The sequence below is a fragment of the Chaetomium fimeti genome (assembly GCF_033439085.1).
Source record: "Chaetomium fimeti strain CBS 168.71 chromosome Unknown B0H64scaffold_1, whole genome shotgun sequence".
Taxonomy (NCBI): Eukaryota; Fungi; Ascomycota; class Sordariomycetes; order Sordariales; family Chaetomiaceae; genus Chaetomium; species Chaetomium fimeti.
The window spans coordinates 2,798,897-2,824,718 of record NW_026944329.1 but is presented as its reverse complement, the minus strand read 5'-3'; the positions used below and the strand labels follow the sequence as shown (position 1 = coordinate 2,824,718).

General features: G+C 56.1%; 10 protein-coding genes and 1 non-coding gene across 11 annotated transcripts; 5 read left to right on the top strand and 6 right to left on the bottom strand.

The window, feature by feature from the left end:
* The first annotated feature begins 87 nt into the window (after positions 1–87).
* On the top strand, positions 88–1,315 carry B0H64DRAFT_20989 (transmembrane adaptor Erv26). Its single transcript, XM_062799400.1, has 4 exons — positions 88–380; positions 502–735; positions 793–1,248; positions 1,310–1,315. Exons 1-3 carry the CDS (start codon positions 311–313, stop codon positions 1,161–1,163), a joined length of 675 nt encoding a protein of 224 aa, XP_062664205.1. The 5' UTR covers positions 88–310; the 3' UTR covers positions 1,164–1,248; positions 1,310–1,315.
* Positions 1,316–1,405: 90 nt separating this feature from the next.
* B0H64DRAFT_449068 (uncharacterized protein) lies at positions 1,406–2,615 on the bottom strand (the record flags this gene model as incomplete). The annotated part of the gene is made up of 1 exon (XM_062807072.1): positions 1,406–2,615. Exon 1 carries the CDS (start codon positions 2,123–2,125, stop codon positions 1,406–1,408), a length of 720 nt encoding a protein of 239 aa, XP_062664204.1. The 5' UTR covers positions 2,126–2,615.
* A 1,522-nt stretch (positions 2,616–4,137) lies between these two features.
* On the bottom strand, positions 4,138–4,226 carry B0H64DRAFT_t5. The gene has a single exon. It is a non-coding gene; the product is annotated as a tRNA-Thr (tRNA).
* A 1,497-nt stretch (positions 4,227–5,723) lies between these two features.
* On the bottom strand, positions 5,724–7,514 carry B0H64DRAFT_313852 (uncharacterized protein; the record flags this gene model as incomplete). The annotated part of the gene is made up of 4 exons (XM_062800180.1): positions 5,724–6,663; positions 6,730–6,953; positions 7,010–7,208; positions 7,258–7,514. 4 exons carry the CDS (start codon positions 7,512–7,514, stop codon positions 5,724–5,726), a joined length of 1,620 nt encoding a protein of 539 aa, XP_062664203.1.
* A 1,551-nt stretch (positions 7,515–9,065) lies between these two features.
* B0H64DRAFT_20934 (uncharacterized protein) lies at positions 9,066–9,933 on the bottom strand. The gene has a single exon (XM_062799390.1). The coding sequence runs from the start codon at positions 9,770–9,772 to the stop codon at positions 9,194–9,196; it is 579 nt and encodes a 192-aa protein (XP_062664202.1). The 5' UTR covers positions 9,773–9,933; the 3' UTR covers positions 9,066–9,193.
* Positions 9,934–10,597: 664 nt separating this feature from the next.
* B0H64DRAFT_381551 (uncharacterized protein) lies at positions 10,598–13,446 on the bottom strand. Its single transcript, XM_062802812.1, has 5 exons — positions 13,408–13,446; positions 13,061–13,315; positions 12,233–12,969; positions 11,786–12,174; positions 10,598–11,745 (listed from the first exon to the last, which is right to left on the bottom strand). The coding sequence occupies exons 2-5, from the start codon at positions 13,083–13,085 to the stop codon at positions 10,692–10,694; spliced, it is 2,205 nt and encodes a 734-aa protein (XP_062664201.1). The 5' UTR covers positions 13,086–13,315; positions 13,408–13,446; the 3' UTR covers positions 10,598–10,691.
* A 3,891-nt stretch (positions 13,447–17,337) lies between these two features.
* Positions 17,338–19,101, top strand: B0H64DRAFT_437837 (major facilitator superfamily domain-containing protein; the record flags this gene model as incomplete). The annotated part of the gene is made up of 4 exons (XM_062806292.1): positions 17,338–17,454; positions 17,537–17,581; positions 17,646–17,851; positions 17,976–19,101. 4 exons carry the CDS (start codon positions 17,338–17,340, stop codon positions 19,099–19,101), a joined length of 1,494 nt encoding a protein of 497 aa, XP_062664200.1.
* Positions 19,102–20,247: 1,146 nt separating this feature from the next.
* On the top strand, positions 20,248–21,291 carry B0H64DRAFT_20797 (uncharacterized protein). The gene has a single exon (XM_062799373.1). The coding sequence runs from the start codon at positions 20,509–20,511 to the stop codon at positions 21,181–21,183; it is 675 nt and encodes a 224-aa protein (XP_062664199.1). The 5' UTR covers positions 20,248–20,508; the 3' UTR covers positions 21,184–21,291.
* Positions 21,292–21,469: 178 nt separating this feature from the next.
* On the top strand, positions 21,470–22,078 carry B0H64DRAFT_381540 (uncharacterized protein). The gene has a single exon (XM_062802811.1). The coding sequence runs from the start codon at positions 21,536–21,538 to the stop codon at positions 21,863–21,865; it is 330 nt and encodes a 109-aa protein (XP_062664198.1). The 5' UTR covers positions 21,470–21,535; the 3' UTR covers positions 21,866–22,078.
* A 224-nt stretch (positions 22,079–22,302) lies between these two features.
* Positions 22,303–23,007, top strand: B0H64DRAFT_20790 (uncharacterized protein; the record flags this gene model as incomplete). The annotated part of the gene is made up of 2 exons (XM_062799372.1): positions 22,303–22,562; positions 22,759–23,007. Coding segments are annotated over 2 exons (324 nt in total), but the record flags the coding sequence as incomplete, so codon positions are not given.
* Positions 23,008–23,019: 12 nt separating this feature from the next.
* On the bottom strand, positions 23,020–25,722 carry B0H64DRAFT_381538 (heterokaryon incompatibility protein-domain-containing protein). Its single transcript, XM_062802810.1, has one exon. It carries the CDS (start codon positions 25,553–25,555, stop codon positions 23,354–23,356), a length of 2,202 nt encoding a protein of 733 aa, XP_062664196.1. The 5' UTR covers positions 25,556–25,722; the 3' UTR covers positions 23,020–23,353.
* Between the last annotated feature and the right edge of the window lie 100 nt (positions 25,723–25,822).

Genomic DNA, 25,822 nt, shown 5'->3' with positions numbered 1-25,822 from the left:
ACCCGTGCGGAAGTCCGGGATCAACAATTAGCCGAATCCGGCCTTCGCGAACGGGCCGGCGGGCATCAATTGTGGACACGCTTCCATCCGGAGACGTCATGAACCTTGCCAGTGAGCGGCATTCGCAAGTGCTCAGCCTTCCATCCAATGGCTGCCAAGACGCGGCTGCCGATCCCCTGAATGCATCAATTGGCCACGCAGCCAGCTTCCACCTCCGTGGACCCTGATTCTCTCCTTTAACCTCCCACTATCTAGTTATCATGACATGGTCTTTTCTGGCTTCTAGCTTGAATTAACGAATCCCGCCAAAATGTGGATTTTACCGCTGGTTGGCTATCTCGGCTCTGCCGTGGGCTTTTGCTTCATGACGCTAGCCATAGGTGCGTTCCCAACTTTAAACCCAAGTGGAAACAAACGGTGCCTGCGCGGGGGCGTTTGGAAGTTCTGCGCGCGATGCGATTGCGATGCGATTACGATGCTGACCCGTGTGCGCGCCAATAGCATCTGGCCTTTACTACCTATCCGAGATCGTCGAAGAACATACCGTGATTGCGAAGCGCCTCCTCACAAAACTGATTTACTCCATCATGGTCCTACAACTGATCCTCTGCGTCGTCGACCGTTTCCCCTTACTCCCCACCGCTCTGGGTATCTTCTCCCACTTCATCTACCTCGGAAACATGCGGCGATTCCCCTTCGTCAAGCTCACGGACCCGCTCTTCTTGGCTTCATGTGGTAGGTAGCCTGTATTGCCGCGCGACGGGGTCAGGCAGAAGTTGACAAGAGCCGCAGTTCTCGTTCTCGTGGACCACTACGTTTGGTTTAAGCATTTCTCCCACCACCAGGAGCGCGCTTACCAAAACATGGCTTCGTACTACGACACCCCCGACGACGTGCCCTCGTTCACCGAAATCGCCTCCTACTTCGGCTTGTGTGTCTGGCTCGTCCCGTTTGCGCTGTTCGTCAGCCTCTCGGCGAGCGACAACATCCTTCCGACCATGGGTAGCGAGCCGTCATCATCTTCTGGGTCGGCGGGGATAGACACTGGGATGGCAAGGAGGCGTGGGCAGGGAATGGCAAAGGCGCTGGTTGACAACATCCGCGGGGCGATCGCGGAAGGGAGTGCTCTGGTTGGGTGGAAGAAGCCAGAAGATCGGCTTTAAGGGGCATGTTCACTCTCATTTTTGTGTCAGGACTGTTGGACGGGGCATATGAACGATCGTGTTTTGGCTGGCTTGATAGGAGTGAGTAAGTCTCGCCTTCCCACCATTTCCCCTACTGGAAAACAAGCTAACCACCTTTGTCACAGAAACCTCATCCCCACTGTACCATGATACCCACGGGTAGAACCCAAGCGTTGCATTCCCACCTGCCATCCCCCCTACCTCGCATTGCCATCCTGACCCTATCTCCGCGCACCACCACTCAATTTGCTGCCCGCCTCCTCCAGGGTCGCCAGGAGCGACGCCCTCCTCCCCGACGACTCACCGCGCTGTCCCGCGCTGTCCCTCCTCACGCACTCATAGAAGCTGGACGTGCGCCGCACATTCTCCTCCGTCAGCCTCAGCCCCCCGGAAGAACTGACGCCCCTTCCGGAAGACGACGAGCCCGACCCCGAGCCCAGCACGGCGGCAGTAGTCGTCGACCCGCGCTCCTGGGCCTTTGCGGTGTACCCCGCCGACGCCGCGTTGGGATCCGATGGCCCTTGCCCCGCGAAGGCGCCGCGGTACCGCCGCTTCACGCCGGACCCTGCTGACTCGTACCGGCCGCCGTCCCAGTGCGCCTCGGGATGGGAGACGGTTGCCGCGGGCCGGGAGGAGGAGGAGCTGCCGCTGAAAGCGTTAGGGGTCGCGAGCCGGAGTGGGAGGGTCCCTTCCGTGTGGTGGTGTCGTCCGTGGGAAGGGGCGTCCGTGGGCCGGGAGAATTGTTCGTCGTCCAGAAGACCGGTGCCCTCGTAGGGATTGCGGCGGTGGCTCCTGCTGCGGGATGCGGTGCGATGGTGCCCGGTGGTCTCCTCGTGGGCGGGGGTGTGGATGAGTTCGGACAATGCCGCGGTTGGGTGGTCAAGGGGCATGATGGAGGAGGGGGAGTATGTGAACTGCGTGTTGTTGGGGGTCGGAGCCATGTCTCTGTTTGGTGTGGTATTGGTGTCTCGGTGGGTAGGTTGTTGTTTTCTCGTCACAGACAACGGTTTCAGAGGACGGTTACGTTGCCAAACCACCTATTTATCTCCCTTTTCTCCTGGCATCACCCGCCGAAAGCCGATCACCGCTCTCCGCCTTGGCACGGCCCGTCCTTGTTTGCCCGTGGCACATGCTCCCCGCAACGTTCGTTGACGTGTTCCGCGAGCGGAAAGCTGCAGCCTTCGTGTGGCCATGTCGGTACCAACCGTACCAGCAAACCGAGGAGTCATCCGCGGGCCTGGCCCGGCTGCGGTTGCTCCCGCGATGCCCTGCCCCTCCGCTCCACCGAAGGCTCGGGAGAATACCGCCAGTGCCGGCATTGGTGAGAGCCTAACGTGTGAAACCAGTCGGGTGTTTTGCCCTGTCGTGGTTGTTGGTGTCTGGTTTGTTTGAACATGATGAGCAGCGCGGTCTCCATCTTGGCGGCCTGCGGGCTCGCCCGGTCCTCTTCCCATTGGCCCGGTATGCGGTACCGGTAGTGATTGCCGGAGGTTGTGGCCGGCGGGTCGGTACCTCTCTTGTCCGCCTCACTTTTCTCATGCCCGGGCTCGGTCGGCATGTCATGTTTGCTCTGTGGCGGCCCCACGTTCCGCAGTCAGGGCATGAGACTAGTGCCAAAACAGGAGCCCCGAAGATGAACAATCACCATCTTGTCGACTTGCTCTTGCCCATTCCCAACTTCGGCCTGTCATGGGTGCATATTCATTCTATTCAAATCTCTCACCGCAGACCAGTTACAACAGATCAAGCCATGATCCAAGGGCATGTCATGAAAGTCGGTTCTAGTTGGGGGAGAGATCATTGCCATAAGCGGTTCGTGGGCTCTGTTTCATACCCGTTTCCGGGTTGTGGCTTAAAGTGTACAATCCCTAAACGGCCAGACGGCGTCGGAGGTGCCCAAGGGCGCCGCAGCCTCCTCGTCACTCTTGTCCTGCGTGACACCGCGGCATTCGCATGCACTTCCCCACTCTTCTTATCGAATAGGACGTGGGCAGCCTGCAAGTTACCCTCTCACCCATTCTTGGGTTGGTGGGTTTAAACTTAGTGCCTTTGTTGATCAAGATCCGGCACAAGGCCTCTTGTACCAGGACTCATACCCGGGAACCCGGAAGCTGGAGCGCCTTGTGAGCCTACCAAGCAAAAAAGCCATGACTCAAGCCGTCGAGGCCGTGGCGGACCTCCCACTTGGTGTGACTTAGGAAGACGCACCGCCCATAGAACGTATGGCCCTCTCGCCCCTCTCGACTTACGTTGGTACTTGTCCTGGGAAGGCCCAAGTGTAATAACCGTGACCATGCTCACCGCTCCTTGCTTAATGCAGTATCACCATATCCTCAGATATTTCCTTCGGGCAGTGGCCTGCTTGCCTTCCGATGGTTACCAGAAGCCTCACTTCTGAACGACACTTGAAGACCCCGGACGTCGTCCCACCAAACAGTCCACACATAAGGCCTCTTCGTGCCGTCATATAACCACAAATCATCCCATGGTACGCCACACTTTGTCCGCTTAAATCAGGAATATCTAACCGGTTACAATTTCACCAAAAGCCCAACCTTGGCCGGGCCGGAGCGGCATTTTAATTCCGAGAATGACTCAACGCTTAGGTAGGTTACCGTAGGTAGGTACTTACGGTACCCACCACCGCCGACTGACCGAGGTGATATCCGTCGATAGGTAGGTTAGCCCTCCACAATAACCCCTATAAACGATCTTGAACGTGCTAGCCTGGCTAAACGTGTGGTCTTGTCATTCCAACCTCGTCAGGGCTAGCGTTTGTGGTATTTCTTGTGGCGCTAAGAGGGGGGATTGAAAAGAGGACCATGTTGAGACTTCGTCACCGAGCCACACTCAACCATGTCATTGACAGATCATGAAGTTGGCCCAGCAAAAAAGGAGTAAGGTGATATATGATGGAGTGTAACATGACTCAAAAAGCAAGGCTTCCTCAATTTGCCCACAACCAGAATCGAACTAGTGACCTTGTCATAGATAATCTCGTCGAGATACTAGTGACACGCTCTACCACTGAGCCATGCGGGCGTTGATTGGTTGTGGGAACATTAACCTTGCTTTTAGCCGAACAGCAGTCAGCGCAGGACAGCCGTCTGGAGAAGTTCAGGAGTGTCTTTCGAGGTCCTTAGCGTTAACCCATCAGTTCCCGGTCCCATCATATTGGGTCTCCTTGTTATATCCTTCAAGCCCTTAGTCGACACCCTCCCCTATTCTGCCTGCCTGTGTAAGTGTTCCACCCGAGACTCCAACCGTTCAGCATCCACTGCGAGTTACTACTCCTGTCCTTCCGCCCTCGCGTGGCTCAAAGTCCCCTGCATGTGTAGGTCTGCTGATGTTTCAGTGTATGCGTAACATGGCGGTTTGTCTTTCCATCCCTCTACCCCGCTCGACACTGTTGCAACGGGCCCGGGGCTCGCTGCATTTGTTTGTGCTCCGTCGCCGTTGAACGTTCGGGGAGTCGGGGTTGCATATGGCGATGATGGTACGCGAGGAGGGCCAGGGCACTGTAGGTGTACCACAAAGGGATGGCGGTGTGGCCGGTGTGTCTCGTGGGGTTGAACGGGGAGACAAGCGGGAAGATGGTCTGTATGTGGGGGAAGGTTTGGGTTCTTGTGATAGAATGCTCAAACTTGCTAATATAGACAGCACGGGGAGCCGAGCAAGATGACGGGGGGACTTTTACAGGATATCAACGAAACATACAGGAAGCTCATAGTCGCAGGCTTATCTCCAAGCAGGTTTCTTTCGGGTAATATTCAACAGTGAGATGGGGCTGCCTTACCTGTTAATTGTCCTGGTCTTCGTACATGCCATAGTTGGTTCAGGTTATCTCGGGTCTCCTTACTAACTAGTGGAGCGAAAAGGATAATCTTGCTACTTACTAGCTTGGTGGCCTGATAGCGACTATATGAACAATTGCTATTTGGGCTAGGCTAATTCCAAGATACGATGGTTGAGAAACCCTTTTAGTGTTGAGCATCCTGCTACGAATACTAAGGTAATGGTAAGGGATGGTTGCGGCACATTGTAATAGGGGTACTTCACCTAAACACGCATCGTCATCCAATATAATGATGCAACACTTTATATGCTCCAGACGATGTAGGGGGGCTCACATTAATTCTCCTTTACTATCTTCCAAATTAGCATCACATGAGAAAGCAAGACGACCTAGGGGTTCGTTTACAGTACATCGGGTGCTCTTGGTCAGCATCACTCAGACGCCGGGAACATTATTGGCGAATCTGGCAATCCGCCGAGTAATTAGATCGAAACAGCAAAGATATCGGAAGCCAACAAACAACTATAAATCCATCTCCTGGGTATAAGAGCCCTCGCGGGGCAGAAGCCACCTTTTTCTTTTCCGGCCCCGGGATAAGAAAGCAAACCAGGGCGATCCAGGATCAAGAAAGGACTGTAAAAGAAATAGAGAATGACCAACCACAGAACGCCGAACAACACCACCTCCCCCCATCCTCCCGTTTTACACCACCCGCCACGTGCGTCAACCACCATCGCCATCCTTCAAAGGGACCCGCCCCGAATAACCCGCACGTTCGCCACCCGCGGCATGGTAGCCAGCTCCCGATTCTCCGGGATACTCCCGTCATGACTCCGAAACCCCGGCCCCGACAGCGACAAACCAACCTGCTTCCCCCTATCATCATACCCACCACCACCACCACCCCCGACACCACCACCACCACCACCACTCAACCGTCTCGCCCTCCCCCCGCCACACCAAAACCCCCCGCACCCCCTCCCCCTCCTTCTCGCCTCCACCCACTCCTCCCTTAGGATATGCCAGCTCGTCGCCGCGAAAATAATCGCATTCCACAGCCCCTGCAGCGGCAGCACGATGGCGCTCGCCAGGTTGAGGCCGTAGGAGGTGCGGGACGGGTAGGCGAGCGAGTAGACCCGGTTGATGCTGCTGGGCGTCCAGGTGACGAGGATGGAGAGGGCGAAGACGAAGGAGGTGCGCAGGTAGGCGAGCTTGATGGGGTCGAGGGTGGAGAGCTTGCGCTGGAACTTGTGCCGGGCGCGGGTGAGGCCGGTGGGGAGGTTGGTGTGGTGGTGGTTGGGGTGGTTGCACGTGTTGTTGTTGTTGTTGTTGTGGTGGGGGTGGGGCTCGGAGGTGATGGTTAGGGTGGTGGTGAAGGGCGCGTGGTGGTTGTTGCCGCTGCTGCTGCCACCGCCGTGCGTGTGGTGGTTGCTGTGGGTGTGGCCGCGCACGACGCGGGTGGTGGAGGAGGTGGGGCCGCTGCTGTCGTAGTTGTTGTTGTCGTCGTCGTCGTCGGGTGAGCCCCAGGGAGCGTGAGCTCCGGCGGTTGAGGGTCGGTTCAGGACTGGGGCGATGGAGCCGGCTGGAGTGGAGGGCGGTGTTGGGCTGCCGGAGGACTCGGCCGTGATTTGCACCTCGGTTGTTACGGTGCCGTAGCATTGCTGTTCCTGGTAGTGTCGAGGTCTGAGGTCAGCATGGGTTCAAGTTCAGAGGGGGAGGGTGGTGTTGCAATTGTATGATGGGTTCGACATGACCGGGATCAAGCGCACCTTTTCCGACTCCTTGCGTTCCGCACAGTAGGTGTCCCTTGCCGGGTTGCTAAGCGTCAAGTTGCGCAGCTGGTTGCGGTGGTGAAACACGTGGTACCCGACGGCCACGTAGATGGCGCTCGATAGGAGAATGCACGTCCAAATCGGCAGGTAGTAGGTGAATATCCGGAGTTGATTGTACGCGTCATTGATCCAGCACCACATCTACCAAGGCTGTCAGTGCTGGGAGTATTAGGCTCGCTGGCACCCGGGTCACGTACCGTGGCATTGCCGTAAATGCGCTCCCCACCCGGTGCATAGATGAGGCAGATGAAGGCTGGGACTGCGGGTATGCCAAAGCAGATGAGGCAATAAAGCCAGAGGTGCTTGTGGAATCGATTGGGAGGGTAGCTCATGAAAAATACCATGTAGACGTTGACCGCCATGGCGAACGACCACCAGGGATCGGATTGCATGAACCTGAAGAGTGTCAGAGTATGCGCCTACACACGTTGGTGACGGCACTTACATCTCGAGAAGAAATGCTTGAGCCTGGCACAAGACCGATGCGTCCCCGGCCAGGATGCCGCTGTAACCGATAAGACATGCGATGCTGGCTCCGACGTTCGCAATGGAGGCGAAGAAAATGAAGGTATTCGGGACCGTGCGGACCCGGGGGAAGAAGCCATAGGTGATAAAGATGAGGCAGACACCAAACAAGCTTATGGCAGCTCCCAGCCTCTCCACGTGCTGGAGGGTGCCACGCTCCTGGTCGGTGAGATTCATACTGCTTTCCCTTGGAACGATACCCAACCCATCCATAGCGGATGAGGGGGAGGGAGAAAGTTGGCTGAAGGCCGGGAGTGGATCTTAAGATGATATATCACCTCGACGGAGACTCTCTCTTGCGAGTCTGGCTCTGTCGGGTCTGCAAACCTCGGCCAACGGGATTCCTTGAGGTGGCGGCGGCAATGACATGGGCATCCGCTTCCGAAGGCCCATGGAATAGAAGCACCAATAGTTCACCGTCAATCTCGATCTCGATGAACGAATGCTGGCTCCTAGGTTTGCTGCAGCTTGCACCTCGAGAAACCGTCGGCCTGATGTTAGGTGTGCTGCAGGAGTAAATTTCTCCTCCAAAGCCGAGTGCCGTGTTGGATTTGTTGATGTTTGTTCCCTTCTCTGCCACGCCGGTGGCGCCAAAGGCTGATCTAACAGGCGTTGATAAAAGCGAAATAATTCGGTATTGTTGACGAAGGTGGAGTGTTTGGTTTGGTTTGCCTGTGTGTGTTGTTGGAAGTTGGTCGATGGGTGCAGCACCAGATAAAGAGGTTCCAACTATAACTCGCCGTGAATGGCGTTCAAACACGGGGAAGAGACCGGTAAAACCTCGATTGGTTTCTGCATGGGAGTGTAGCAGCTGCACGCCACTTTCTGGAAGCAAACCGGGCCAACGCAGTCAGTCATGTGGCTCCCTCCAAACGTTGATGGGACGGAAGGTCTCTGGGGAAGTTGTCATGCCAGATCAGCGGGGGGCTGCTGGATGGAATTGGTACCGCACTGCAGGTTGCAGACAGACAGCTCACACAATCATGAGTGAGTCCGGTCTCAGTTCAGTAACATCAGAATGGTGTCGGGAGACGTTGCTTGGTAGCTTCCCGAATCGGGTCGTCAGTCGCGTTTCTCCATCAGGTGCCGGCCTGTCACGCCCGAGGGCATACCATGAGCCCATGTCCTCCTCCCTTTTCTGTTTCTGGGCAGACAGAGGGACAGCTCGATATTGCGTGTGCTACTCGACGACATTACTGAGACCTCATTGATTGGGTACTTGCAGGGTCACAGCAGCGTCGTCCTTCCTCACAGCTGCACCTCGATTTCGGGATCTTCCAACGAGGGACTGGGGCAGATAGGTATGCCAGATCGCCGGGACACGCAGCGGACGGGGGTTAACCAGGCACTTAAGATAAAGGTGCAGAGGTGGGGAGCTAACCAGGCCATGTTCCAGTATCAAGCTTAAAATAAGCCCACCGATCGGTCCGTCACTGGAGCAAGATCGAAAGCCCGTTTGCTTGCGGCGTTCTTGGCCGCATGGCCTGCCATGGGGAAATGGTGGCGTGGGATGGGGACTGGCTGAGAGCAAACATTCGACTCTTCAGCCATCTGGCAGCCACCCATCAACGCCTGGAATAGACGGAATATGATAGGCTGGCACAGTGGTATTTGGATGCGGGAAGGTTTCGGCCGTGAACGCCATCTCTGACGGACCATGGTTGGAAGGCCGGGCCGAGCAATCAAGCATATTTACACCTCAGACCCGGCGGGCTCCGGGTTGTGGGCTGAAGAACGAAGTACCTAGCTCGCAAGGTGAGGGTCCATGTGCAGCTTCCTTTTGTTTCAAACTGATTTTACACATGCGCACCTTCCAAGTCGTTCCTGCCACACACACAATGGGCAACAGTGCCGGTTCAAGTCCAGGCAGCCGTGACTGCCATCCTCAACTTCACTTGGACCGAACAGGGCAAGAGTAATCGGCATAATGCAAAGCCGACCGGAGTGGGACCCATCACACCGGCGCATTGATGTCCTCTCGCCGGTTCTTCCCTAATTCCCCAACTCGGACCTCCATTGCTGTTTTGGAACCACCGAACCACAGCACTCCCATCACGACGGAACTCACTGGAACGGTCTGGCGCACCATGGTCGAGGGTTCTGAGTTGGTCTTTTGGCGCTGGATCGGCAGCACCCGACTCTCGGTTGGCTTGTCCTTTGTCAGCGGCTACGTGCGTTTGTGTCTGCAGAAGTGGCGATCTGGAGACTCCGTCATTGGATGGTCTTGACCAAGGCGTGACACGGGTTACAGCCCAGCTGAAATGCCATGCATTGGTCTTGGCTGATAGCCAGCGTCGTTTTGGACTATTGGAATTTTGGAAGCGACTAACCGTCTTAAACGGCCCCCCACGAGTCTCGGACACTGGGCAGGACCTGGATGCAAGCGCGGAGCATCCGAGTCGGGGTTTGGACAAAGCAGAGCCGGCCCATGGCATATTACACCCCGACCTCCATTTCCGTCAACAATGCAGACATGCGGGGCCGTGCGACATTGTCCGCCCGTGCTGGTTACCACCGGCGGTCCGGGTATGCTGTGATCCTGCTTTTTTGACGGAGCACCCCTGATTCTCCAGGCAGGCCCCGCGACTGCACAGTGGCTGCTCATGGGTGGCTATTCCATGTACCGACAGTATCAGTCGGAGAAGGAATGCATCTCGAGTCTGACAAACTTGGGCCTAAATCTCGACAATCTCGTACCTGCATTAGGCATATTCATCGACGCCGCGCCTGACGTGTCGGCAGTGTTCTTGCGGATGATTCACATGGAACCCCCCGGGAATGGGTGTAACTGGCCCTGACCACGACGGGAAGCTCTGAGTCGCCAAGTTGCTCGTCCTACTTGGATTGATACACCTGCTCGGACGGACCTCGGCGGGCTCTTGGACCTCATATCCCACGCACACACCGAACGACTCTGCAATCTCTTTGGGGTGTGAGCGGTTTGGAAACGGAAGGCCATAGTTGTTTAGATCTGAAGCCGACCTTGCCTTGGAACCAGCGGCCTAAAGCTCCCGCCATTATCAGACATTGATGTGTCACCGGAGGAGCAGAAGCCGGGTCAAATGGCCTCTGTGACGTCGAGTACTGGTCGTACGCCCCCCATTACATCCTCGCCCCGACTCACGGGCAAGGCGACACATGTAGACGGTTTGATGGCTACAGGGAGGTGGCAGTTTGTTGTTTTGGGAAATCGCCCCAGAACGTACGTACTACAATGGAACATTTTGTGAGGCAAGGTTGTTATAAAACGCTACGAGTACTTGGGTAAAATAATGGAAATGATTTGATAGCTAGGCATACGACTTGGACATGGTGAGATGGGGATTCAGAGGTGATGGGTTACAGGTCTTTGTGCTATCGGCTGTAGACGCCATCGATGGTGTAATCCTTCTTCGGACCTTTGACCGTATACGACAACCGCCAGTCTGACAGGTTGACGGCACTGAAGTTGAAATTGTACTTGACGTTGTAAAAGTCGTCAATGCACAAGTGGCCGGCCTTGGCCTCCCAGCCCTTGTCATTACCCCCGCCCTCCCCATTTTCCCTGGGTGGAACGAACTCAACCTCATGGAAGAGATAGTCGGCCCGCTTCTGGTCGTCCGTCTTTGCGAACCAGACGCTCAGCCTGTCTTTCCCCTCGTCGTAGCGCCATACGTACCGCCTCGTGGCGCGGAAGGTCAAGCCGTTGGAGGCTTTGAAGTCGCCCTCCTCGATGTAGAGGTACTCCAGCCCCGGATCACCGTCTGCGCAGAGGGCGTCAAACTGAGCCTCCCGGCCGTCTCCTGTGCCCTCCCTGAGGAGGAACTTGGCGGTTCCGCTGAAGTGCCCGCTCGGATGACTGGGCAACTTGCTGGTCAGGTCTCGTTCAAGCTTCCACTCGCCGAGGAGGGAGCGGAAGACTGCCCTTGCGACAAACTTGGTCGACCCGACCCCAGCCCAGGCGGTCGCTTCGGTCTCTTTCAGAGACTTGGTGACTTCACTCCGTTGGGGTCCGGTTAGCGACGCGGATGGGTACCGTGATGGGGTCAAGATGTCCATCTCCTTGTCGGTTGGGGGCAGCCTGGGCATCTTCCCCGATGGCGGGGATCGTTCTAGTCCGAGAGCGGTAGCAAACTCTTGCATGAGCCAGGGGTAATCGCCCATCGGGAACTGTGATGCCCGCGGATCAGTCCGGAGGTTGAGGGTTCGCTCGATCGAGGTGTCCTTGCTTAAGGCTTCCTTCAATTGCGGGGGCAGAGAGGGCGAGGATGGCCCGCCAGCCGCCCATAGGGCCGTGAGAAAGCGAGCTTGCATCTCCATGACGCCCCAGTAAGGTGACCGGTAGAAGCCGACGAAGCCAAGGTTCGGGACATCGGGGTGGTAAGTACCATGGAATCCCAGCGCAACTGTGTTGTTCAGGTCGGAGGGGCTGAGGGACAATGCCTCTTTCACCGACGGGGGAAGAAAACGAGAGGGAGGAGGATGCGTCAAAGCCAGTTGCAAACACCACCGCAGCAACATCCTCGATTCGTTCCTTCGATGGGGATACCGTAGCTTCAGAGCCCGCAAGGCCACTGAGCTTGCCGTGAGACACAGATATCAGGCCGGAACGGACAAAGTCCATGTAGTGGTCGCTGACGGTGAGGTATGGCGGGTCATTGGTGGTTGCGGTTGTAATTGCAACCTTTGGCGAGAAGATTGACTGGTCGGTTCCCAGAGCCCCTTGGTAGATGGAATGAACAACATTGGCTGCTTCAACGGAGATGTGACCCTGTGAGTTGGTTAGGGGATGGGTCCTATTGGCAGTGTTGTAAGACCCCAGGTCGAATGGTAGAAACGGAGGAGCGGATGCGGTTGGCTGTAAGTCGTTAGCGTATCAACACGGGTTCGACTCGGGGCCTCCAACCAGCCCTTACATTTGGAGAAGTGTGCAACGGAAACACCCACACGGGCTGCTGGATGATGTGGTGTATGGTGTACTTCTCCGGGCTCGACACCGGGCTTGGCCCTGGGGAATGAACGGCGGATGAAAGATGTGAGGCGATTGTGCCAGCGATTTCGACCCCAGACATCTGACCTCCCACAACAAGGATCTTCCCCCCTGAACCACTCGACTTCCCAAGTAGACTTTGCAGGTTGCGATACTGGCTGCTGTGAACGGCTGGGATTTCGTGACTACCACGGCCTACGGGAGGCAGTGCGGGCTGGCCGAAGAAACCAGACGCCACCAGGAGGTAGTCGAATGACTCTTCCTTCACTTCCCCCTGAACGGATCGAGTCTGCACCTGCCAACCCTGCTGTGAGCCATCTTTGGCGGAAACTGCCAGCTGCAAGGCCTTTTCGACATGGGTTCCAAGGCTGAACTTTGCTTCAGAGCAGTACCGTTTCTGGTACTCGGAAAGGTACTGACCAATCTGCCAAGCGCGGGGCAGGTTTGGGGCGTCTTCGGGCCAGGCCAGGTCACTAAAGTGGACAGTGTGTTTACTCTGGTTGGCGACCATGCGGGGATGGACAAGTCCTGTGCTGTCGTCCTTGTGCAAAGGCCAGAGACCACCAATCCGAGTCTGGGAGTCGAACAATGTCACATCAAAAGTGCCCCTTGGCGCATCCCAAAGCAGTGACTTGGCGGCCACGAGGCCGGAAGGCCCGGCACCTGTGACCGGTCAACTGCCGGACTGGAGCATGAAGAACTGGAAGATAGGGAAAAGGGAGCAGATGGGGAGAAGCTAGACCACCTCACTCACCAACGATGCAGACTCTCTTCGGCATAACAACGGAGATGCGCTGCGGCTGCGGTGACGAGGGCCTGAGAACAAAGCTTGACTCGGGGTTTTTCGGGGGCCGGAGTCGGGATCGGATGGGAAAGCGGGGCCGCAGAATATTGGGGACCGAAGCCACCGTGGGAGCGAAGGTACTTTGTATTTCGTACGATAACTACCTGGTCTGTGTGTGGTAATTGATGGGATGAGACCTCCCCTTGTCGAGTTCCACCTAAAAACCTACAAAATGTAAATTGGGGAGTGACAGGTCAGTTTGCAAGCTGTGGAGGTTTGTGGAGGAGAGCGCGCGTAACCTGTCAGCGCCAACTCACCACGCGAGACTCGACGGGACGGCACTCGGAAGGACGGGGACTTGAGTCACAAAACGCAACGAACTCAAACTGCGCACGAGCGGATTTCTGGACCTTCTCTGGAAAGCCCACTCGTCGGACCAATCAATCGCTAATGATAACTCCCTAACCCCGATTCGCTCCGATCCATTCAGTGGGGGCGGGGTACAGCCATACCTTACCGAATCCCACTTGGCCCACTCGGGCAGCTCCAGGCCCTCCTTCTTTCAACGGCTCACGGCGCCTTCACACTGACATCGTATTTTCCACTTTTTACTCATATGGATCATCTTCCAGGTTGGGAGTTTCATCAAATTTCGGATGCTATGCACGACTCAATAGTGCAATGCTGCGGTTGAATTTACAGTTTTTACGAAGGGTGCACAACACGTGCAAGAAGTTGCCCCTGGCGGCATCGAGACGCACGTGGCCTCTTCCCCCTTTGAAGGGAATGATGCTAATTACGAAGTACTTCATACCTACTCATCTCGACATTGGCCATCATACGCTGCAACCTGGGATTTCAAACTCGGGTCGTCCGAGCAGCCAATTTGCGGAAACCTAGCCAAACCACAGCGCTGGCAGCCCCTGATCTTCCAGACGAGCCACGCAAACACATTCCGGTTTGACCGAGTTTGTGTTCCATTTACCTCGTGTCTTAGGTTGGTTTGGCAGCCCCCGCAAGGGGAAACTCCATGTCATTTGTTGGCCAGTTTTTGCACTCGATACATGGGCGCCACCGGACCACAGCACGCGCCGCCGCAGAGGGTCGCTCAGAACAACCTGCACCCGATTATGGGTGCCGTTTCCGAGCCTGTGGTTCCCCTCGCCGAGCGGTAAAGAGCTCGACTGGTCCCAACGAAACCCCTGCATGCCTAGGTCTGGGGGAAAGTGCCACCTGTCAAAACCTCTCATGCGACTTCCCAGAGGCTGTATGGTAATTAGGTATGCATATTTAATTCCGCGCTCATTTCACTACCTCTTTGTCGGAGTCCTGCAGGCCATTAGTTAGCTGGGCGTCAAATTATCCGAATTGCTCTCTGTGCCACATTATCAAAGAGACCGGAATATAGCTGAAGCCAGGCGATGTCCAGACACCGTCATCATGAATTCCTTTCCGGCATGTTTTCAGCCTCAGCGCAGTCACCCCTGCCAAGACAGGCTTCTTTCACTGGCATAGATCATGGCGGCTTGGGGGTGGGTGATCCGGGTGAAACCGCCTCCGCAGAAACGGCCCCCGAGGGTCTGCCGGCTTGGCAGACCCCTCCCAAGCCCGGCCAAGAGAGAGCTTCGATCTCCGATCCGCGAGACCATTGGACCATTTTACCAAAGAGGCAGTGGGAAGAAGGCGCTAATATTCAAGCTTTTTGGGCAGAGAGCCCCTGGTCCACGGTCGCCCGACCTCGTCGACCCCAAGGAATAAATGGAATAACCCCTGGTGCCATCCACAACCTCCACCCAACGCTACACTATCCACAGGTGACAGACCACAACATCTGCCGGGGGTGAAGCGGGCTGAACACTAGCGTCCTGCGCTGCTAGCCTGTCACCCCGTCACGGCCGTGCAAATCACCGGGTTTGAAAAGCGTGCACGCAAAGACCGAAACGACTCCGCGGAGGATAGAGCCAAGAATTCCTCGCGCAAGGCATGGGCGGACACCTGCATGACAATATGTTGCTAGCCGAGATGCCGATCTAGCTGGCACTGAAGGCCCAGAGTGGCCATTGTCTAGGGTTCCTTCGTTAACAGCCCGCCCAGAGATCCGACATACCGTCGGAAATCCAACACCACATGGGTTCGATGCCCCTTCTCGGACCTCCACAATCTCCCATTCCCCCCGTTGGCCGAGTTTCGGCACTATTATCGATGCCGTGCTACAAGCAAGACTTGGCGGCGGCCCATTTGAGACACCGTCCGGAGAAGTGGCCATGTTGTCATGTACCGGCAGCGAAGTTTGTGGAGTAACAACCATCCCGAAAACTTCATGGAATGCCGACCTTCTATCACGGTCCCTCGAGGCGGCCGAAGTTTGTTCGGGGTTGCCGCAAGTGGCGCATCCATTGAAGTTGTTTGTGCAACAGCCTTGGCTGCCTTTTACGAGAATTATTCAGAAGCAAAGCGCCCCCGACGAGAACAACCTCGGCCGCCGTCATCCCCGCTATCGACGCCCGACATTGATCGCGCAAGGACCCCAATGCATGCTAATGCGGCCCCCCAAACCTTAACCAGGGGCTTCTGTCATCCTGTGGTATTCTCACCCGACTTCTTCTAGTGAGCTGGTGTGTAGCCCTGCTTGGTAACTCAACTCTAGACCATCTAATAGTTTAGATGCCCGCCGATTTACCCCCGACGGGAAGCTAGCACATATCTAGTGCTCCGTAGTGTAAGGCCGTATTATCTCTAAACTCTAGATCTTAGCACTGTTAAGTAAGGCATTTAGGGGAGTCAAGTTGTACGGTTGCCGGGGATGCCCGGGCGAGCAGCCCGATATACGATGACACTAGAAAGGGCGTGGAAGAAAAAGAGAGGCCGGCTGGGCATTCAATGTTCTGGAATGCACATCACTAGCTTTCCCCTGGGGGGCGTGCATCCTTCGGATACCCTACGGCAAGGTTTGTAGCAAGCGCCGGGGCGGCGGGACCGCGTGGGAGCAAGATATACTCGCCCGCGTTCAGGGGACCGGGGCCTGACAAGCACCGTACAACCTTGTTCATACCCCTTGTCGTTGCCCCTATGACGCAGCCTCAACTCTTGCCATCTCTATCTAACCCATGCGTACAGTGTCTCCCTCCAACACGATAACCTTGTTTACGGTTGCGACAGTCTCCCCGCCTTTACCCCGTGTCTTCTTGCCTCTGAGCTAGCGGATACAATGGTTACAGCTGCTGGCAATTCAATTCACGGTGCTGCCGCATTTGACAATGCCATCACGTTCGCCACAGGATAGACTCTCTCTACCCAACCCAGCTGGGATGCTTGCCCGGGGAAGCTGCAGCATTCAACATGGAGATATTCCGCACGGCCGTGGCCAATGTTTGCGGGATCCCTGCGGTGGCGCTCGCAGGGGAGACACGAGCGGGAGGTGGTGAGAGGGTAATACGATGCGTCCGGGGGCCATGCGGGTTGCAGCATGCTGCCTTATAACCTGCCCCAGCAGGACTAGCTTCCTCCGCATTCTGCGTCCCCGCGCTGCAATTGCTTGTTCCTTCAAGACGCCGCCGAGCCCAGGGGGTCCTTCGCAACTGTCTTCCCACCCAATTGCGTGGGGGAGATCATCGACCTCAACACCACGCAGTCACGCGCCCCCGCTGACGCACCTCCGCTTGCGATTGGCGCTATTCGGTCATCGTTACAGCGAGTTTTCCCGAGTACATTTCCGGATTTGATCTGCTTGATAATCACCGACAAGCACAGCGGCAGCATTCCCCCATTCAGCAAGCCTGCTTGCTGCGTGTGCCCCCCCCTGCACCGTGCAGGGGATAAACCGTTGATACAGGCGACACTGTAACCCGGAAAGAGTCAGCAGCACGCCCCTCGGACTTGGGGAGCTGGCCTGCGGTGAATGACACGCATGAGTAGCAATGGGTATGTTCATCACCCGGAAATCCCGTTACCGGATTCCATAGGTATCCCCTCTTTCTGCGAACACCCTGCACATAATACCAGACACCCCTCCGTGTTTCGTTTCGTCTGATCCTCATCCCAAGATCTTCGTCAAAACTCGCTTCCAATTTTCTTATTTTTCCTTCACATTCCTAATCGAGCATTCACACCAGCGAATTCACTTGTCTCGGCAGATGCCGACGTGGCGTTAACATTACGATCATCTACTGATATAAATTGCTGGCCTAGCTTTCCTCAATTTTAAATCTGGAGCACGCTTTAACATCGACATAATCGACATAACCGACATGGCGTTAGATACAGAAAAGGCATCCACCGATGCCAACCGCAGTCAAGATGAAGACGCGGGAGACATTCCCAAGGACCCCGACGCCCACCTCTCGCCAGAAGAGCGCGCACAGGTGGTAAGTTCAGGCATTCACTAACCACTCGTGAACCCCGAGGCCGGTCGATACGGACCTGCCAGTGCTGACACCCTGACTCTAGGAACGACGACTCGTTTGGAAGCTAGATTGGATTCTTATGCCATGGGTACGACCTTCACTCTCGATCGACGTCATGCCGAAGGGGCATCCCGGGACTAACACGGCGATAGCTCTGCTTCCTCTACCTCTTAGCCTTCCTAGACCGGACCAACATCGGCAACGCAAGAATCGCAGGTCTCTACGAAGACCTTGACCTTACCATACCCTCCTACAATGCCACTCTCACCATCTTTTTCGTCTCATACGCTCTTTTCGAGCCGCTCACCAACATCCTGCTCAAGAAGCTACGGCCCTCCATTTTCATCCCGATTATCATGTAAGCAAAGGATTGACACATACCCCCGTCCCAAAAGAGTAAAAACAAATGTACCCGTCGCATGGCAGGCAGCATCCCTTTCTTATCATCGCATATCTCTAACACAACCAACCCCCAACAACAGGATCCTCTGGGGCGCGAGCATGCTGGGCATGGGCTTCGTGCACAACTGGTCCGGGCTGATGGCGGCGCGGTGGTTCCTGGGGCTGACCGAGGCCGGGCTGTTCCCGGGGGTCAACTACTACCTGTCGTGCTGGTACAAGCGGTCCGAGTTCGGCGTGCGCGCGGCCATCTTCTTCTCGGCCGCCGCCATCTCGGGCTCCTTCGGCGGCCTGCTCGCCGCCGCCATCGAGCAGATGCACGGCCTGGGCGGCATCGCGGGATGGGCGTGGATCTTCATCATCGAGGGCTTGTTGACCATCGTCGTGGGGGTCGCCTCCTTCTGGATGGTCCACGACTTCCCCGACGAGGCCCGCTTTTTGTCTGACGACGACCGCGCCCGCGTCGTGCTGCGCCTGCGCATGGACCAGCAGGCGTCGGCCTCCCACGAGTCGTTTCAGATGAGCTACCTGTGGCAGGCGCTGGGCGACTGGAAGATGTGGCTGGGCATGGTCATCTACATGGGCTGCGACATGCCGCTGTACGCCTTCTCGCTGTTCCTGCCCACCATCATCTCCAACCTGGGCTGGAACACCAGCGTGGTGCGGTCGCAGCTCATGTCCGTCCCCCCTTACGTCACGGCGGCCATCCTGACGGTGGTGATCGGTTTCGTGGCCGACCGCACGCGCGCGCGGGGGCTGTGCAACATATTGGTGTCGGTCATGGCCGTGGCGGGCTTCGCCATGCTGCTGGGCACCGACGACCCGGCGGTGCAGTACGCGGGCACCTTTTTGGCGGCCCTGGGCATCTACCCGTGCATCTCCAACACCATCAGCTGGGTGGCCAACAACATCGAGGGCGTCTACAAGCGCGGTGTGGTTCTCGGATTCGTCATCGGCTGGGGCAACCTCAACGGCATCGTCAGCAGCAACGTCTACTTCAACGGCCCGCGCTACCCGGAGGGCCATGGTGTTATGATCGGCTACCTGGCCGTCTTCTTGTTTGGTGGTTCTGTCCTCATGTCGGTGCTACTACGCCGCGAGAATGCTAAGCGTCGCCGGGGCGAGCGCGATCACTGGGTCCAGGGGATGAGCGAGAAGGAGATTGAGAAGCTCGGGGACCAGAGGCCTGATTTTATATATACGGTGTGAGCTGCTCCATGCAGCTCGTCCCTTGGGACCACCGGGTTTTGGCCCGGCGTTCTTACGACAAGGGGAGTGGTGGGTGGGTGGCTAGCTGGCGCGATGCGTTCAGCCATATCTCTTGCGTAATCGCGGCTTTTTATTTTCTGGGGGGAATTGGACATGGAAGCAGGCTTGGGTCAGGTTGCGGAGGCTCTCAACACTACTTCGTATTTATTTAGTTGCTGGTTATGGGAACGGTCACTTCTTTGCGATATATTTCGATGCCCTTGAGGTCTTGGGGCGGTTGTAAAAACAGGTCTTTGAGAACAAAAGTACGCATCTGAAGCCATTGTTGCAGTTACCTTCTACTCCCAGGGGCTGATCTGCGCTGACAAGACAGCAGAATGGCAAAGTGCGCATCCTGACGGTGTGCCGGATGAACAGAAAGCATGACCAAATGTTGCTGCAAATATCACCGCCAACTCGGCCAGCTGTGGGAAGGGGTCGTACAGTAGTATGCTTAGGAGGTCCTTTGCCACTCTGCGGTATTCTTTCGCTTTTTCTCTTACTCTCCTTGCTTTCCTTGCTTCGCCCTGCGCATGCTCCCTTTCCCTAAAGCCAACTCGCAACGCCCGGGTTCGCTCACACAAGTGTTGTACCCAACGTGCAAGTGCGCGACGATGGCTCTATGGGTAACGTTCCTAAGATCGTGTGCTCCCAGAGAAGTCATGTGCCACGCTGACCATGCGGGCTGGGTTCGACCATATGAAGCACAACAACGGCAATGCCGGCCCGCCGCTGGAGGACGCCGGCCGTTCCGTGCCCAGGACCGAACCGATCGGACGATGCGGTTTCCCGTGCCGATCGATCACGGTTTGTGTTGAGAGAAGCTTTGCGTGTTGCGTGTTGCATTCCGTATGTGGGGCGGTGTGGTCTTGGAAAGGGGTGAACTCGGCCGAGCGGTCGGGGTGATCCGCGGAGAACCGGTTCTGAAGTCGGTAATGCTGGGGCCCGCTACATGGAGGGAGAGGGATGAGGGTCGTAGGAGCCTCGCATGTCAAGCCAGGGCACCCGACGCTAGGCAAAAACTCCAGCTTCTGGGGCGTGTGTTGGTGGACAGCGCCGCAAGCTCGGTGCCCACACTATCATTCCCGTCTTGTGGTGCAAATATCGGGAAGCACAATCGGTTTAGGAAAGGGCTGGTATGTGAGTCAGCTTAGATATTAGCAGGAAGAAAAATGACAGAACTGTTGGCTGGGGTTTATCCTGGTTGTGCGTTGGTGATACCATGGTCCTCCTCCCTTCTCTTTCTAGTGGCGCTGCCATCTGCAGCTAGGCTAGCACAGCGCATCGTGCGTCACAAGATCGACCGGACGTCGGTTGAGGCTTCATGAGCGATTGGTAATCCCATCTCTTGCCTCGCCATGCGCCGACATGATGGGGCTGGTTGTTAGGAGACGGCGCGGCAGACAAGGTCGCGTCGACAAAACGGGACGAGCTAACACGGCAGAATGTCTCAGCTTGGCAAGTGATGCCGTACGACTGTTGCCACAGGATCGTGATCGAGTGTACGGTGGCAGTCGGTCGATGAGATGGGGGGGTTGCAGGGCGATGCGGCAGATTGACGGGAGCTGTGTTCCTTTCGATGCGCCATGGGTCGGTTGTGCCCCCTCTCCTGTGTCTCTGGTGTGCCGCACGGCTTGTACTGTGATATGCTGCATCGTGACTGTGTCCGCCTCGCTTTGCGTTGTGTCACAACGATCTCCAGCGATCTTCCCTGGAGACAACACAACCCAACACATGGCGGCATCAGGCTGTCTGTCAGTGTGTCCGGCCGAGCCGTTGGGTCTTGACATGGCCGCGGTGAAAGTTTTGGTTGGGCTCTGCTCACCTAGCCGGTTAGCCACAGATGTGACAAGTAGGCAGAAGAGTGATGGTAACTGTGAGGGATGCGGATGTTGTGTCACGACCTTGACGGCGAGGAAAAGAGACAACCGCCGGAGACACGGCTCGCAGCGGTTGCAGCCAAGTCGGTCGGGGCCTTCGCGCGGCCGCTCTCCGTTTCTCCTCGGCGGAGATTTGGAGCCTGGCCGCTACCGACTGGAATAAGACCCCCAGAAGGCCATGTTGCTCGACCTACCCAGACGAGGCAGGGGTTTCTGAAACGAAAGGTTTGTTGTCTAATTTTTAATTTCAGGGTGCCAGTGACAATAACTGAACAGACCACAGTAACTGACCACAGTGACCGAAATGGTCGGCTTCTTGGCACTGCAAGCCGTACGGCATGCTCCGGCGCTCCAGCAAGATGAGGCGAGCAGGCTAGGATGGTTATTCGCTAACTGATATGCAGGGGCTCCGGCAGCTGCAGGTCGACTGCGTTGACCGAAAGCAGCCCGAACGTGGAAAGTGGTCCATTTCACCCCTTCCACGTCTTCCATTCGTACCAGATGGGCCCAGCCTGATGGCCAAGCATGCTGCATTCGTCACTCTTTTGGCTTTCGACTTGACCCTCATGATCTCTGGACCGTCAGGGAGGGTAATCGGGTATCTCGGCAAACGGACCGGGCTGTCTGCCACCTCCTCGCCTCAGGTACCCGGACAATCCCCCCACGGGCTCTGGCCCCGGGGCTCAGCGACCAGGCTGGGCAAGGGTATTCTGGTGCTGTGCTGGCAAAGTGGCAAGGCCCTTGTGGCCGGTTTGTTTGATATTCTGCGATTGGCGTCCAGATACGTTGGGCCGCAGTGGCATCAGTCCTTTGCTCGGTTGTGTTCGGAAGGAAGCCACCATTGAGGGTTATCACGCGGCCTTGTTTTTGGTGAGTCATTTAACCCCCCAGTTGCAGGAGGGAGACCAAGCCGGCGGCCAGGAAAAGGGAAAAGAAGGCAACCACGACCGGGTGTTATGGGCTGTTCACCGCTCCGTGCCGCCTCATTGACCCCTGTCCACCAGCCGAGGCTATAAGGCTGTAGTCCGTAAGTATTAGAATCAAAATTCCAAATCCGTCCACAATTCAATATCAGCTGTTCACAATCTGTCATTGTGCCTTCCCGAGGTGGTTGTTTAAATTGTGCTTCAAGCTTCAAGCTTTGGTCAAAACTCCATTCCGAAATTCCAATTATAGAGCCCTTGCCCTACCTACCATATTTCCCGTGGTCGAGACTCAGCACTTAAGTTGTTGAATCCTTTTTCTTTCAAACCACAACCAAACACACTTCTTTCTTCCACCAACAACACACGCACACCACCAATTCTCTTCACAACTCCCACAACGTGATTTTCATTCAAACCACATCAACCAACCACGTCGCAACATAGCCGATTCTATCAACAACGTCAACATGCCGACCAAGGACTCGGAGAAACCCACGGCCACCACCGTCCAGGCAGCCGTTGCAATGGATGTAGAGGCCAACACGGCCACGGAGACCACCTCCTCCTCCCACCGGCAGATGTGCGAGGGCGCTTACTTGTGCGAGTGCTGTCTCTGGTACGTTCTCTTTCTTGCTTGGGATTCCTTACTTCTGCCGGCCCTGGCAGGTTTTCTTCCCGTTTTGGCGTTGCCCATCCCGCTGTTGACCTTTTGCATTGTGGGATGAAGGAAAAGACTGGCAGCAGCTTGATTTCGTATTTGTCTTGGCCTTGTCAAACCTTGCTGTTCCGTCCGCTAACATCGTCGCAACTAGCATCTGTGGCGCGCCGGTCGATTACCCTGGCGACGTTTGTCACGTCTGCAGCAAGTACCACTGAGCACATTCGATACCGGCCCGGTTCAAGCATGGTTATGGATTTAACGAAGGCAGAAGGCATTCCTCGGAAGGGCTGCATGGGATGGGACACAAGGTGCAGGGGACGGTAAAAGGGCTCAGAGCATCGAGCCCGGAGGCGACGGGTTAGAGGAGGCATAAGTCTTGCAATATACCGGTGCCCGACCCATTGTAATTCTCAGCGATATATGCTGGCCGTTTCTAAATGCAGACTTTGAGATGGGCCGCGGCAGAGCCTTTTGGTTGTCCGGTAGGCCTCCGTTGAGTCATGTCTTAGTCCTTCGCCACGGCGAAGTAACCCCCGTTTTCTGGTGTATTTTGGTTTAGGGGAACAGATTCGGCCACCCGTTATCGTTCATTGTGGCATTATGCCCATCCGGAATCGAGAGCTTGAAGAACTGGCATCGCGCAAGTTGCATGTGGCGGGTTATGCTGTTGATGAACCCCCCAAAAACGACCGCTTCTCACGGTGGTGTCCCGGAACTTCTTCAAATATCTATGGGAACAACACGCTCTATAGTATAGTAACGGACCTCACCAAGCTACTTAGTCCAGGATCTGAGAGGTTGATTCGAGAACCGAGGTCCAAACGTCTCCCTAACCCTTTGTTTATAACCTCGTCCAGGATGGTCTCCGAGCAACTAAAACAACCGACTCGCACAAACGTCCCCCTTCGTGTCCTCGATAGTATTAGGCCTTCCATTTCATTCCATGACCGCGACTTGGACTTTGTGAAACTGAGAAAGAACAGTAGAAGTTCTGAGCTTCGTTGCTCTTGGAGACGCCGCCGGTTTTCAGACTCGGCTAAGCCGTCGCCTGGGGTCGGATACTCATCCCAGAAGAAATTGATGTCATCATCGTCGGCGAGATAATAGCCGCGGGACTGTGACCCGGGTTCACGGGGACACCATATCGACACCACATAGTCTTTCCGATATCCCGTGCAGATCCCGTCTACTTCGGTATACGTGGCCCATAGTGCGATGGCCCGAATCTGCAGTTCGGCTGATGTAAAGCTGTGCAGACCTGCGGGATGGTCCGAGACGACCGAGACCCCCAAGACTTCTGCAAGGTGCATACGACCGGGATCAGAATGATACGCCTCGTCCGTTTGTATGTGTGCGTCAAGACTTGCCCAGGACCAAGACGGCGCGTGCGTGTTACGTGTCGGGCTCATTGCTTCGTCCCAGGTGAACAGGTTCTGATGCCAGTATAGCTGGTCCAGGAGATCCTTTTCCCACAGGCCAGCCAGGTAGGTATCGCCTGTGTGCTTCCGCAGGGACTCTGCGAGTGACGCGATGGCGATCATCTTGTCTGAGCGTTGAGTGAGTCTGCACATGGAATACTGCTCGACAAGCGAGCACCAAGCATTGCGGCAGTCTTGCTCGCTCTCGAAGAGCAGCCTCGGCTTTGGGTTTGATGGAAACAGTAGGGTTGTAGCGCTGTCCTCTTGCCACATACCCTCTGGTAGACCGTCCGGGAATTGCTCCGAGGCAACGTGCTCAGCACACTCCCAATATACCTGATGTTTGGTGAAGACAAGCTGTCTTGGTGCCAGACAACGTTCCTGAACGACCCAACCGCGACGATTGAGGGGCGTATCGGTGACTTCATCGGACCACCCATGGCGAAGGTGGATCTGGTACCCTTTTCCATGGCTGGTGTCAACCGTGGTCCCCACGACCATGAAAGGGTCTCGCTTGCTAAAGCAACCCTCGGTCCAGTCCGACGCCCATGTAGCCGCAATGTTGCAACGCGCATTGCCGTATATCGACGCCATGAGGGGTGATTGCTCGAGCCAGTCAGACTTGTCGTCTTGTTTGATGCAGAGGGAGTCGATCCAGATGTACGGAATCCCCAGCGTAAGGGCTATCTGAAGAGCATCCCGGTACGTCTTGGGTAAGTCTTCGGCTGAGCCCTTTTGTGAAAATGCGGGAAGCGTAGAATCGGTCAGCTGGGTTGGCTGGTGAGAACCCCAGCAGTGGCCCAATGTAACGTAGTCGATTGGTTCGGTGCCGTTGGGGAAGATCAGATGCCACTTGAGTTGACTGAGCTCTCCGGCGGGTGGTAGCACTTTGATGAGTCGTTTTGGCACGAAGCCTGAGGCGTCTCTTGGTTCCAGTGAACGGCAGACATGGTGTGAACTCAAGCAGGTTCGAAACCAACGGTCCCATAACTGAGGTACGGACGCTGTAGAGGCACCGAGTGCCTCGACGCTTATGGATCCCGTTTGAACTCGGCTGTTTCTTTTTTTGGCGGACCGCAAGGAGAAACGTAGCATCCACCGGCGACCTGAGTTGCCACCACCCAACCCTTCCACGAAAATCTTGCCGTGCTTGTAGGTCCGGTCCATCACTACCTCGGCATGGATCCCTGACGGAAAGGGGTGGGACCCGGTGGGATCGGATCGTCCGGTAAGGTGGTCAATATGACTGACTTCGCTGGTGAATTCGCTGTAGGTCTCGGGGATGGCGCGCTGAAAGTCGTCACGGCGCCCGTGGGCCCATGAGGAAATACTCCTCCAGATGCGTCGACAGATGAAACATCCCAGTAAAATGGAATTGTGGAAATCACGGAGATCCCCAACCAGGTTTAACGCGTGGGTTGTGGATCTGTATACGGGCGGCTCGAGCAAGACGTCGTGACAGGCGGCGGCCCGGCGGTCTAACGAGTCAAGAGCGTCTCGGAGTTGGGCGTGACAGTTTGTGCAAAGCATCGTTATATTAGGACGGCAATTGAAATAAATTGACGGTCTGAGGAGGCAATGCAAAATGGAAGACAAGGAACTGGGTGGTAAAGAATGGGAAAAGTGCCCCCGCAAAGTAGCGAGATGCACGGGATATTTGTTGAGGCCTAATAAGAATGAGGTTGGTGTTTCGGGCTGTAAAGGGGTGCGTGCCAAGATCCCTGAGTGCTCCGGCTCGGACCAACAGACACAATAATAAATGGAGTCCTACCTTGTTGGTAGGCAGTATTACGACAA